The 13,544-nt window shown below is 39.1% G+C and overlaps 3 protein-coding genes across 9 annotated transcripts in view; 1 reads left to right on the top strand and 2 right to left on the bottom strand.

Moving 5' to 3' along the window:
* The window catches only part of LOC135337699 (serine/threonine-protein kinase 11-interacting protein-like), a 43,769-nt gene extending 43,418 nt beyond the window's left edge, over positions 1 to 351 (bottom strand). Inside the window, exon 1 of the mRNA XM_064533654.1 lies at positions 96 to 351. Within this exon, the coding sequence (XP_064389724.1) occupies positions 96 to 156 (61 nt within the window). The 5' untranslated portion in view covers positions 157 to 351. The remainder of the gene's footprint in view (positions 1 to 95) is intronic.
* A 239-nt stretch (positions 352 to 590) lies between these two features.
* Positions 591 to 13,544, bottom strand: part of LOC135337727 (uncharacterized) — a 105,024-nt gene continuing 92,070 nt past the window's right edge. For 4 of the 7 annotated variants that reach the window (XM_064533687.1, XM_064533680.1, XM_064533681.1 and 1 more), the window contains one exon: positions 591 to 874. In XM_064533687.1, coding sequence (XP_064389757.1) covers positions 837 to 874 — 38 coding nt within the window. In that variant the 3' untranslated portion in view covers positions 591 to 836. Of the gene's footprint in view, positions 875 to 1,343; positions 1,540 to 9,718; positions 9,875 to 9,943; positions 11,272 to 11,435; positions 11,510 to 13,544 lie in introns of all 7 variants that reach the window. The other 3 variants (XM_064533682.1, XM_064533683.1, XM_064533684.1) reach the window with 3 other exon arrangements.
* Positions 2,878 to 4,303, top strand: LOC135337719 (TNF receptor-associated factor 5-like). Its single transcript, XM_064533673.1, has 2 exons — positions 2,878 to 4,130; positions 4,188 to 4,303. Exons 1-2 carry the CDS (start codon positions 2,917 to 2,919, stop codon positions 4,204 to 4,206), a joined length of 1,233 nt encoding a protein of 410 aa, XP_064389743.1. The 5' UTR covers positions 2,878 to 2,916; the 3' UTR covers positions 4,207 to 4,303.

The following is a 13,544-nucleotide window of genomic DNA, read 5'->3' on the forward strand; positions in this document are numbered from 1 at the left end:
CTCCAGTGACTACAGTTGACGTACACAAGGTCGAACAACAAACCACAATTAACGACCAAATGCTCGTCACAATGTACACTATATAATGGACTTGCCTTGTTGTTGGAACAGCTCGGCCAATTCCTCAGTGTATACATCTCCTACTGTATTATTCATTCTTGTTTATGTAATTATTATAATTATATCTTGATCCCTAAGTTCTTGATTAGATTTCAGCTCCCTCCACTGGACACAACATCAATCCTCCGTACAGCACTGTAGCCATGAGTATCACCATCATAACAGAGAGTCGGCCTCATGGGGTCAAGGCTGCCATAATGATCATTAGCTAATAGTGCATAGGTTAGGCTGAGCAGCCCCTCCCCTTCAATACAACAGCAACAAAAAACTCAGGATCCCGTACCAGGAACAGGGTCACTAAAGTAGAAAGCTAGAATTATGATTTTGTGTTGCTTGCATCACATAATTATATCACAGCAGCACCCTGACTCCACAGGACCGGCTAAGACCGGGTGTATATACATGCAGTAACCCTCTATATGAATTTCATGATCATGCCCTGTAGACTGATGATCGATTTCAAGAGTAGATTTAGTGATCATGATAATTATATTTAAAACGCACTTCACAACTCATAAACATGCATACAACAATTCACGCAAGCGCACGTTTACACAAAATTAATTATAGCTACTATGATTATAGAGTATATTGATGTTCAGAATGTTCATGGCAGATCCTGATAGTACACTTGGGACAGGCCATTGCTGCGTGCTTCTGTTCCTTGCTGGGTATCTTCTCTCACACACATACTTGCTGACATCTACCTCTGCCGCTCAGTCCCACTCTGCTGACACAAGCTCACACGGATGTCCTGTGAGGGAGTAATTATTGAGACCAGTATATAATTATGCTATTGCATGCATGCATGCATATGTATACTTGATTCACAAAACAATTAGATCCAGTATGCAAACCTTAAAGAGAACCTTAAATACTAACTTCATTCACTTATATGTCTTGTATAGTAATGAGTTGGTACATAAAAAGGAGCTACAGTGGAACCCCTCTATATATAACGGACACCTTTGGGGAACAATGTTTTGGCCTTTATATATACATATCGATAGAGCTTAGTTCAATACACATTCCCCAAACGATGAGACACCCATTAGTGGTATTAGAACAATGCTAACCTCCCTAACTACAATGATACAACCTGATGGAAAGACTCACTGTGTACATATGAGCAACAAACTGGGAGTATTTAGGGAGCCATAATTAGAGGAATATTTCAAGCCAAATCACCAGCACTATGCATATACCCGGGATTCAAAATCTACCTTGTATTTGGTAAGAATCGGTTATTGTTGGTGTTGGAGGAAAGTGATATCCATGGTTACCCCGAGACTCTGTCTATTGAAGTGCAGTCTACAACAGGACAATCATTCTCACGTTCTCTAAGTGACCTCACATGTACAGCAACCAAGCAATGTGACTCCGGAAGAGAATTTAGATTCATGGTGGGTACTACGTTACCTTTTCGAGTTTCAAACAATCTCTATGCGAACATTAAGATCATGCACTGACATTTCTTAGAGCAGAGACAACCTAGCAACTGTAGATGTAGAGGAAAGCCATCTATAATGTGTGTATATACCCCAAACACAAAGTGTTTTAGTGTTCTTAATTGTTCTATACGAGTCTAAATCAAAATAGACTTGGTTTTATTCAAAGGGGATATGTATATTATACGCAGGCGCCTTGCGGAAGCTCTGATTTGTTTATGCATGTTGCTAAGTAATAATAGCTAAATGAAAGAGGTACAAAAATGAATCGGACAGTTGACATTGAAAGTGGTGTGTGTAGTGTTATAGTAATCCGATCCACGTTTTTCATCTTCTTTATTTACTCTATCATCTGTATAATTATATAGAGATACATTCAAGTTACTAGATGGTAAGGAAGAAAGGAAAACACTCAGCAATAACTAGCCCTCTACACTTATGCATATGTACCCACCTGCCTGTAGAGTGTTCTAATGATTGCCAAAAAGAGGGGATAATGCGTAAGGATATTCAAAATCATCTAGACAAATAATGCACAAAGAGACAAGTATATTGTGAGTATTGCAGTGAACGTGGTACTTATGAGTATATAACCGACACGCATTTAGAAGAGTGCCTACATGTCCCGATAAAATGCCCCAGGGGATGTTTAGAAGACGACATCACAAGAAGTACGCTAGACGATCACAAACTAGTATGTAAAATGGAGCCTATACAATGCACTTTTTATGAGTTAGGCTATAAGGAAAATATACTACGGAAAGATCTGCATTAACTGATACACCGTTTTCAATGGACACAAGATTTACAATAAATACTGGACAACCATGCAATCACATACAATTATCCGTAAGGCACCTCCATCAAGCACACATAGAACAATGCATATTCCCTTATTCCCTATTATAGTAACCATGCACTGACTCTCCATGCCTACAACAACTTACCTTTATGACCTGAGGCTCCCCACAACAGCTAACAAGAGAGAGAACAACACATACACTAAAGAAACATTGCACAGCTTAAATTCAATACACATTTCCGGGGCCCATGCATACCATAAATATACAGTGATGTACCCGTGCACACTGGTCAATGGTAGTCCGAACGGTAGTCTGCACTAACAACCTTTTATATATAGGCCTAGTTTTGAAATTTTGTGTGTGTGCTGAATTGCAGGATTGAGTATTAAAGCAGCCACCATGGCAAGTTCTGCATGCATGCTCTTACACACAGACAGCATGGCGCCTTTTTAGGAGTGTCTATATTTAGTACTGCACATTTCGTGGTCAATGACCTTAGACAAAGAAGTAAGAAGCTAACAAAAGAATCATCAGTATAGCTATGCATGGCTACTCCTAATCCAGAGCCAGTTTTTGTCAAAGAGCTAGCTGATAAGTACAAGTGTAGTATTTGTACTAACCTTCTGGATACGCCAGTTTTAACTGAATGCTGTGGACAGCATTTTTGCAAAGCTTGTATAGGAAAGTGGATTATCCGAAAAAAAAAATCTATTTGCCCTCAGTGTCGAGCAGAAAACTTCAATAAGATAGTTTCTCAGCCGATAATCAGAGAGATCAAAGAGCTGGGAGTGTATTGTACGAATGATAACAATGGGTGTAAAGCGGTTATCAAATATGGAGATTTTCAGAAGCATGTGGACGAGTGCCCGTTTGGAGTTGTTGAATGCACCAACGATTGTGGTATGGGCAGATTGCTAAGAAAAGACCTCGAACAACATCGCAAACAAGTGTGTCCTAATCGAATAGTTCACTGTGAGCTTTGTAATGAAGAGGGTAAGCATTCGGTAATAGTTGGAGAACACATACAAACTTGCCCTAGCGTTATTTTAGAATGCCCTAACAAATGCAACGAGAAAGTAAAGAGAAAAGATATCGAAGAGCACAGAAACGAGTGTACACTTGAGGAAGTGGACTGTCCTTTCAAAGATATTGGTTGTGAAGTGAGGCTGCCTCGTAAACGTGTTGAAAAGCATGAAATGACAAGCATACAAAGCCATCTTAGACTCAACATGAAAGCTACAGCTACTGTCAAGAGAGAGAATAAGGAACTAAAAAGAAGCAACGATAAACTAAAAAAAAGCAACAATGAACTAAAAGAAGACTTTGACACGATTTTATCAGTTGTATCAACAGGGCTTAGTTCAATGGACATTCCCCCAAACAATAGGAAACCCATGAATGGTATTAAAACAATACTAACCTCCCTAACCACAATGATTCAACCTGATGGCAAGACCCGCTGTGTACACATGAGCAACAAACTAGGAATATTCAGAGATCCACAATTAAAAGAGTTGTCTAGCCTTATTCAAGTAAGTTCACCACCACTATGCATATACCCGGGATTCAACATCTACGTTGCATTTGGTAATAATAGTTTAAATAAACTATTTTTGCTTTTGTTGGAGAAAAGTGCTATCCACGGTTACCCTGAGACACTGTCTATTGAAGTGCAGTCTACAACAGGACCACCATTCTCACGTTCCCTAAATGACGTTTCATCAACAACCCACCAAAGTGACTCGGGAAGAGAATTTAGGTACATAGTGTGTAATACATCGCCTATTCTAGTTACAAACAATTTCTTGAACATTAGGATCACTGACATTTCTTAGAGCAAAGACAATCTATAGCAACTGTCGTAGAGGAGAGCCTTCTAATGTGTATATATACCACACTTGTGTTACTAGAAACAGCAATGGTCATTGTACAAAGCGTTAATTGTGAACCTAATGAAGTAAACTTGATTGACCTTCAGGGCCGGGAACATTAAGGATAAGACAATACACAACGACATGTAGTAGCAATTAACAAGCGACCACTGAGAGTATTGCACGTTATTACACTATATATAATCATCACACTCACTAGACCTCACCCACTACAAGCAAACTATCGACACATTAACTGATACTATAACTTCCAATGGATATCTGATTATAATAACTACTAGACAACCAAGAATATCAATAAGGAACCTCATAAGATTATTCATATCATCAGCAGTACTAAATATTATGTACCGTATTTACTTGATTAAACGCCCGGGCATTTATTTCCTAGCAGCATCTGTAGAGGGGGCATTTAAACGAGATGGGCGCTTATTTGAAACGGGCGTTTATTGTTTTGTCTACTTCAAACTCTTGCTCATCAGCAGTTATTATGCTCTTTTTGGCTGCTGCCACAGCTCTCAGCTTCAAACTTAAGTCGTAGGAGTGGTGTTTCTCCCTCTGTGTCCTCTCTGCCATCATAAACAGTATTTATTCTATGCTGCCATTGTTTCAGCTGGTTTCACGAGCTAATTCAGCTCCACCCACAGTGCCACGCCCATACATGGGCGATTATTTAAGAGGGGCGTTTATTGACAAAGACAGCTTTTACCATGGGCGTTTAAACGAGATGGGCGTTTAATCAAGTAAATACAGTATGCTGCTATTGCATACCAGAGGAGGTATGACATCCTTCCTGAAGGTTCTGAAGCTGAAACGATGGTTGATAAGCTATAACCTAGATCGAACAGTGCACGAATCAGACTCTTGGCAGCTAAAAATAGACCAGTGTGTGTTTGGCAGGTAATACGCAATTGAACTTTGACCTAAGTAATGTGAGTCTAAAACACTTCGCGGATGTCGTACCTCCTCTGATTCCACCTCTGATTCCATACATGTAATAACCACTACTCCCAGCCTACAACAACTGACCTTTATAACCCAAGGCTTCCTCAACCACAAAAAAGAGCCAAAGGTGAACAACCTTCAGTACTACACAACAGGAGAGAGGACAACACACTAAAAAGTGACTGTACAGATTTTACATGCAGTTCAATACACCATGCAGTTCATTACACATCCTCAAACGATAGGGCCCCATGAATATGCAGGGATATGCTCACATGCACTGGTGGTGGCGATGCATGCATGGTGTTTGGTACTAAGGACCTCTATATAGATACAACCACCTCTTAGGCCTAGTTTATCTTTGTGATTGCAGGATTGAATATTAGCCATCATGGCACTTGAAAGTTCTACAGACAGCAATCTATATTTAGTACTGCACATTTTGTGGTCAATGACTTTAGGCTATATAGAAGCTATACAAAGAATCACCAGTAACTATGGCTACTCCTAATCAAGAGCCAGTGTTTGTCAAAGAGCTAGCTGATAAGTACAAGTGTAGTATTTGTACTAACCTTCTAGACACACCAGTTCTAACTGAATGCTGTGGACAGCACTTTTGCAAAGCTTGTATAGAAAAGTGGATCATACGAAAAAAGGAATCAATTTGCCCTCACTGTCGAGCAGAAAACTTCAATAAGATAGTTTCCCAGCCGATAATCAGAGAGATCAAAGAGCTAGAGGTGTACTGTACAAATCGTAAAAACGGGTGCAATTAAAGCGGTTATCAAATATGGAGATTTTCAGAAGCACGTGGACGAGTGCCCGTTTGGAGTTGTTGAATGCACCAACGATTGTAATATGATTGGATTGCTTAGAAAAGACCTCGAACAACATTGCAAACAAGAGTGTCCTAATCGAATTGTGCTCTGTAAGCTTTGTAACGAAGAGGGTAAGCATTCGGTAATAGTTGGAGAGCACATACAAACTTGCCCTAACTTTACTTTAGAATGCCCTAACAAATGCAAAGAGAAAGTAAAGAGAAAAGATATCGAAGAGCACAGAAAAGAGTGTTCACTTGAGGAAGTGGATTGTCCTTTCAGGGAGGCTGGTTGTGAAGTGAGGCTGCCTCGTAAACATCTTGAAAAGCATGAAGCGTCTAGCATTCAAAGCCATCTTCGACTCAACATGACAACTACTGCTACTGTCAATAGACCCATTGCAGTGACGTAATCAATAATTATGTCATTGGAATGTCAGCCATTTTGAGGTACCAGCAGCAGACTTTTACGTACAATGAACACAATTTGGCTAGTATTTAGCACCAAAAAGATACCCTTTGTAGAAGGTTATTTATCTTCAAAACAAGACCAAGGTGGCAAGAAGAAGTACCTGAACAAGCTAGATATCATTATTGGGCTAGATCCTTCAAAATGCGGCTGAAAACAAGGAGTGAAAAGATGGCTCTGTACTAGTGGAAATGCATTGCAATGACATAGAGTTATTTTCAAGTTTATGTGTGTTAGCTATATTTAGCTATATGATTTGTGACATGTGTGTGCAAGTATGAACTGAATTGAACATTCTATGAAAAAGTTACAGGAACAGCAAAACTGCAGAAAATACACAAGCCATTCTCCATGTCTCAGGCTGCTCAGCTCTAATTCTTTGTCTCTTTGACTTGGGATGACACTTGGGAGTCAGTAGAAGTTCTTGTCTTTATCCCTACTACTATAGGATTTCCACAATATAATAAGTACAAAAATCACTATTTTTACCTGTAAATTCACAAATCTGTTTGATGTGGTACCCCAAAAATGGCGGCTATCATTGAAGTATCAAAGCGTGACGTCATAACCACACCCACTGCAATGGGTCTATACAGCTATGACTAATGTCAATACAGCTCTAGCTAATTTCAATACAGCCATGGCTATACCGTTACGAGAGAGAATAAGGAACTAAAAAGAAGTCACGATGAACTAAAAAGAGATTTTGATACGATTTTATCAGTTGTAACGACAGAGCTTAGTTTATTGGACATTCCCCCAAACGATAAGAAACCCATGGATGGTATTAGAACTGTACTAACCTCCCTAACCACAATGATACAACCTGATTGTAGGGCCTATACTGTGTACACATGAGCAACATATTGGGATTATTCAGAGATCCAGAATTAAAGAGTTTTTCTAACATCCTTCGAGCCAGTTCACCACCACTATGCATTCTCCCGGGATTCAAAATCTACCTTGCATTGGTAATGATTGTGTTAGCAAACGATTTTTTCTTCTGTTGGAGAAAAGTGCTATGCATGGTTACCCCGAGACTTTGTCTATTGAAGTGCAGCCTACAACAGGACAACCATTCTTGTGTTCCTTAAAAGACCTCCAACATTCTTGTGACATACAACGTGACTCAGGAAGAGAAGTTAGGGTTAGGATGGGGGATATATTACCCAATCTAGTTTCAGACGATTTCTATGCAAACATTAGGATCACTGATATTTCTTAGAGCAGAGACAACCTAGCAACGGTAGATGTAGGGGAAAGCCTGAATTCTAATGTGTATATACCCCAATATACCACACACACACAGTATCTTAGTGTTATTGTGCTATGTGAGTATTACTTTGTGGAAACAACAATGATCATTGTTATAATTAAAAGCAAGTAAATTTAATCGAGTTTCAATTAGAACACTCAAATTTTAAAACACAATTCTTGGCTCAAGTATTGGTTACACACAATGACATACAGTAGCCACAAGCGACCAATAGAATCACTGAACAGTAGTACCGTACGTTAAATACCACACTCACTAGGCCACACCCACTACAAGCAAACTACGTATGCATGTATTAACTGATATTGTTTTAATAAGGCACCTCATAAGATTATACACACATAGAACAATGTATGGCTATTCCCTATATAGTAACCACTCATCACATGACTCTCCGGCCTACACCAACTCTGCATGAGGCTCGACGAGTCAATTATAAATAAAATGACAGATGTCTTCACTACTTATACTTTGATTTTTATGACCCAGCAATAAGAGCACTGTAGACTTCCTCAACCACAAGTAAGAGTCTATAAAGTGAACACCTTCAGCTATAGTACACACAACAGCTAACAAGAGAGAAGAACAACACACTAAACCAGCTTACACAGCTTATAATAATTCCATACACATTCTCAAACGATATAGCGCCCATACACATAAATATACATACATGCAGTGATGTGCTCACACTGGTAAATGGTGGTCGGTACTAACCACCTTTAGACAAAAAATAATAACAAACTCTTATAGGCTTAGTTTACTATATTAAATGTTGTGTGTTGAATTCCAGGATTGCATGAGTATTGAAAAATAGCCATCATGGCACTTGAAAGTTTTGCATGCAGACAACCTAGCATGGCACCTTTTTAGGAATGCCTATATTTAGTACTGCACATTATGTGGTCAGCATGAGCAAAGAAGTATGGAAGCTAACACAAGAAGCATCAGTATAGCTATGGCTACTCCTAATCCAGAGCCAGTGTTTGTCAAAGAGTTAGCTGATAAGTACAAGTGTAGTATTTGTTTGAACCTTCTAGACACGCCAGTTCTAACTGAATGCTGTGGACAGCATTATTGCAAAGCTTGTATAGAAAAGTGGATCATACGAAAAAACGAATCGATTTTCCCTCACTGTCGAGCAAAAAACTTCAATAAGATAGTTTCCCAGCCGATAATCAGAGAGATCAAAGAGCTGGGAGTGTATTGTACGAATCGTAAAAAAGGGTGTAAAGCTGTTATCAAACATGAAGATTTTCAGAAGCACGTGGACGAGTGCTCGTTTGGAGTTGTCGAATGCACCAATGATTGTGGTACGCGCGGATTGCTAAAAAATGACCTCAAACAACATTGCAAACAAGAGTGTCCTAATCGAATAGTGCACTGTAAGCTTTGTAACGAAGAGGGTAAGCATTCGGTAATAGTTGGAAGGCACAAGCGTACTTGCCCTAACGTCATCCTAACAAATGCGACAAGAACATAAAGAGAAAAGATATCAGAAAGCACAGAAACGAGTGTCTACTTGAGATTGTAGATTGTCCTTTCAAAGAGGCTGGTTGTGAAGTGAGGCTGCCTCGAATAGATACCGAAGATCATGAAGCATCTAGCATGCAAAGCCATCTTAGACTTGCTATGACAACTAACAAAAGGGAGAAAAACGAGCTAACAAGAAAACACGATGAACTAAAACGAGATTTTGACAATCTTCTATCAGTTGTATCGACAGAGCTTAGTTCAATACACATTTCCCCAAACGATGAGACACCCATTAGTGGTATTAGAACAATACTAACCTCGCTAACTACAATGATTCGAGCTGATGGCACTGTGTACATAATTTATGAGCAACAAACTGGGAATATTCAGGGAGCCAGAATTAGAGGAATATTATGACATTCTTCAAGCCAGTTCACCAGCACTATGTATATACCCGGGATTCAAAATCTACCTTGTATGTGGTAAGAATCGGTTATTGTTGGTGTTGGAGGAAAGTGATATCCATGGTTACCCCGAGACTCTGTCTACTGAAGTGCAGTCTACAACAGGACAATCATCTCACGTTCTCTAAGTGACCTCACATGTACAGCAACCAAGCAATGTGACTCTGGAAGAGAATTTAGATTCATGGTGGGTATATATATATATATATATATATATATATATACTACGTTACCTTTTCGAGTTTCAAACGATTTCTATGCGAACATTAAGATCACTGACATTTCTTAGAGCAGAGACAACCTAGCAACTGTAGATGTAGAGGAAAGCCGTCTAATGTGTGTATACCCCAAACACAAAGTGTTTTAGTGTTCTTAATTGTACTACAAGTAAAATAAAATAGACTTGGTTTTATTCAAAGTTAACTAAGGGCATGCATACGTATGTATATTATACGCAGGCGCCTTGCGGAAGCTCTGTGCATGTTGCTAAGTAATAATAGTAAATGAAAGAGGTACAAAAATGGATCGACATTGAAAGGGGTGTGTGTAGTGTTCCGATCCACGTTTGTCATCTTCTTTATTAATAATCTGTATAATTATATAGAGGAACATAGAAGTTACTAGATGGTAAGGAAGAGAGGAAAACACTCAGCAATAACTAGCCCTCTACACTTACACACATGTACCCACCTGCCTGTGAAGTGTGAGATCTGATTTATAATATTATATATAACTGCTGGACAACCAAAACTAAGCGAAATCATACAAATTTGATACCAATAACTTAGAGAAGATTTAGACGAGCATCTTAGAGAGCATTGTCAAAGCCAAAAATTTATTGTGAAAAAAGGAAAACAACACTCAGCGATAACCAGCCCTCTACACTTATGCATATGTACCCACCTGCCTGTAGAGTGTTCTAATAATTGCCAACAAGAGGGGATAATGCGTAAGGACCTTCAAAATCATCTAGACAAAGAATGCACAAAGAAACAAGTATATTGCAAGTATTGTGACGAACGTGGTACTTTTGAGTATATAACTGACACGCATTTAGAGGAGTGCCTACATGTCCCGATAAATTGCCCCATGCAGGGGATGTTTAGAAGACAATATCACAAGAAGTACGCTATAGACAGTCACAAACTAGTATGTAAAATGGAGCCTATACAATGCACTTTTTACGAGTTAGGCTGTAAGGAAAATATACTACGGAAAGATTTGGAGACACATAATGAGCAGAGCATACAGCAACACTTGGTCTTAATGATGAAGACGGGGGCTACTGTACACAGCAGTTTAAGAATGGAGAATGAAGCTATGAAAACTGAAATTGAAACCTTGAGGACAGAAATGGATGCATCGAGAGGAGAGTTGGAAGAGCTGAGACTAGAACACACACAATTGAAGGAACATAATGAGGAGCTAGATCAGGTGGACTAGCTAGAGTGCAGTGTGCATGTATTAATGAATGTGTTTGTGCTAATGACAGATTGTGCAGTATTACAACAACACAGCATGCATGAGGGGGTCACTGACGTCAGACCTGGCTAGGAGGGATCTATATGGGATAAACATGCACATTGTGATGGAATAGCACCATTAAATTAATGTGAGGCATGAATCGTAGCCAAACTTTGAACTTTTGTGTGCAAATTAAGAAACTATGAATTCCCTTACATGCAGCATGCATGCCTTTTTACTAGCTTGTAACTGATAGCTAACCTGGTGCTGAACTTGTTGACACCTCCACCTTCATTGTCCTCGTGGTCAGAGAACACAAGAGCTCTTTTGTGAAACTGCAAGGAATGAGGCTAGAGTTATATAGGAGCGTCTATATTTGTGGGTGGTTTGACCTTGTACAAATATCATACTTCTTCTAAATAAGGCGCCTCTTTTTAATAATTACGATATGAGCAAGGGCCATAATTAAAGACAGAAAAATTAGATTTGGTCCAAGGAGGCGCGTATTTAGAAGGGCGCCTTACAAATAGGGGTTATTTGAACAATCTTGGTATCCTCGATTCCAGGCCGTGTCTCATCATCTTCAAGCTTTCTGAAAAAAGATGGTGTTAGCCTCCATTTACAACGCGCCACCAAAAAATAATCTCTCTAGCCACGTGGAGCTCTATATGGAGACTTTAAAATTACTTTTCAGTCTGGGTGGCGCCTTATTAGAAGGGCGCCTTATTTAGAAGAAGTACGGTAAGTAGAAGCTAACACAAGAAGCATCAGTATAGCAATGTCTACTCCTAATCCAGAGCCAGTGTTTGTCAAAGAGCTAGCTGATAAGTACAAGTGTAGTATTTGTACTAACCTTCTAGACACGCCAGTTCTAACTGAATGCTGTGGACAGCACTTTTGCAAAGCTTGTATAGGAAAGTGGATTATACGAAAAAGAAATCTATTTTCCCTCAGTGTCGAGCAGAAAACTTCAATAATATAGTCTCTTAGCCGATAATCAGAGAGATCAAAGAGCTGGGAGTGTATTGTATGAATCGTTACAACGGGTGTAAAACAGTTATCAAATATGGAGATTTTCAGAAGCACGTGGACGAGTGCCCGTTTGGAGTTGTTGAATGCACCAACGATTGTGGTATGGGCGGATTGCTAAGAAAAGACCTCGAACAACATCGCAAACAAGTGTGTCCTAATCAAATAGTTCACTGTGAGCTTTAATTGTAATGAAGAGGGTAAGCATTTGGTAATAGTTTTTTTTTTTTTTTTTTTTTTTTACAATTCAGCGAAAGCCAGGATACAATAAAATAGCAGAAGCTAATAAGTTAGTACCCTAAAAAATATATATAATATTATATAATTATATATAGTGTAACTATACCTATTCAAAGAATGCTAAGTACTATACAGGGTCATTAAGCATAGACTTAAGGGAGTACAAGTGCTGATTATAAGTTCACAATTTGCCATAATCCTGTTCCACAGTTCAATGGTCCTTGGGAAAAAGGAGTTACTATGGACTGATGTTATGCATGATACTGGAGTCAGAGACAAATTGTTAACATGTCTTGTATTGTATGTTAATTGTCTCTTCTTAGGTGTGTCCTCATAGTAACTTATATTATACATAATTTTGAATAAATGGTGCAGACTGGCCAATGCCCTTCTCTGACCCAGCGTTGGTAGTTCTGCTCGTTTCAAAAGTTCCAAATAGCTGATAGAGTAATCCCACTGTTTTAGGCAAACCTTTAATGCAAACTTCTGGACTTTTTCCATATCCTTGATAATGCATTTTAAGTGTGGGTTCCAAACGATTGAAGCATACTCTAGTTTTGGTCTAATAGTTGGACAACACATACAAACTTGCCCTAGCGTTATTCTAGAATGCCCTAACAAATGCAACGAGAAAGTAAAGAGAAAAGATATCGAAGAGCACAGAAACGAGTGTCCATTCGAGGAAGTGGATTGTCCTTTCAAAGAGGCTGGTTGTGAGGTGAGGCTGCCTCGTAAACATCTTGAAAAGCATGAAGCGTCTAGCATGCAAAACCATCTTTGACTCAACATGACAACTACTGATACTGTCAATACAGCTATGACTAATGTCAATACAGCTCTAGCTAATTTCAATACAGCCATGGCTACCGTTACGAGAGAGAATAAGGAACTAAAAAGAAGTCACGATGAACTAAAAAGAGATTTTGATACGATTTTATCAGTTGTATCGACAGAGCTTAGTTTATTGGACATTCCCCCAAGCGATAAGAAACCACTGGATGGTATTAGAACTGTACTAACCTCCCTAACCTCAATGATACAACCTGATGGCAAGACTCACTGTGTACACATGAGCAACATATTGGGATTATTCAGAGATCC

This window comes from Halichondria panicea, chromosome 6 (assembly GCF_963675165.1).
Source record: "Halichondria panicea chromosome 6, odHalPani1.1, whole genome shotgun sequence".
NCBI lineage: Eukaryota > Metazoa > Porifera > Demospongiae > Suberitida > Halichondriidae > Halichondria > Halichondria panicea.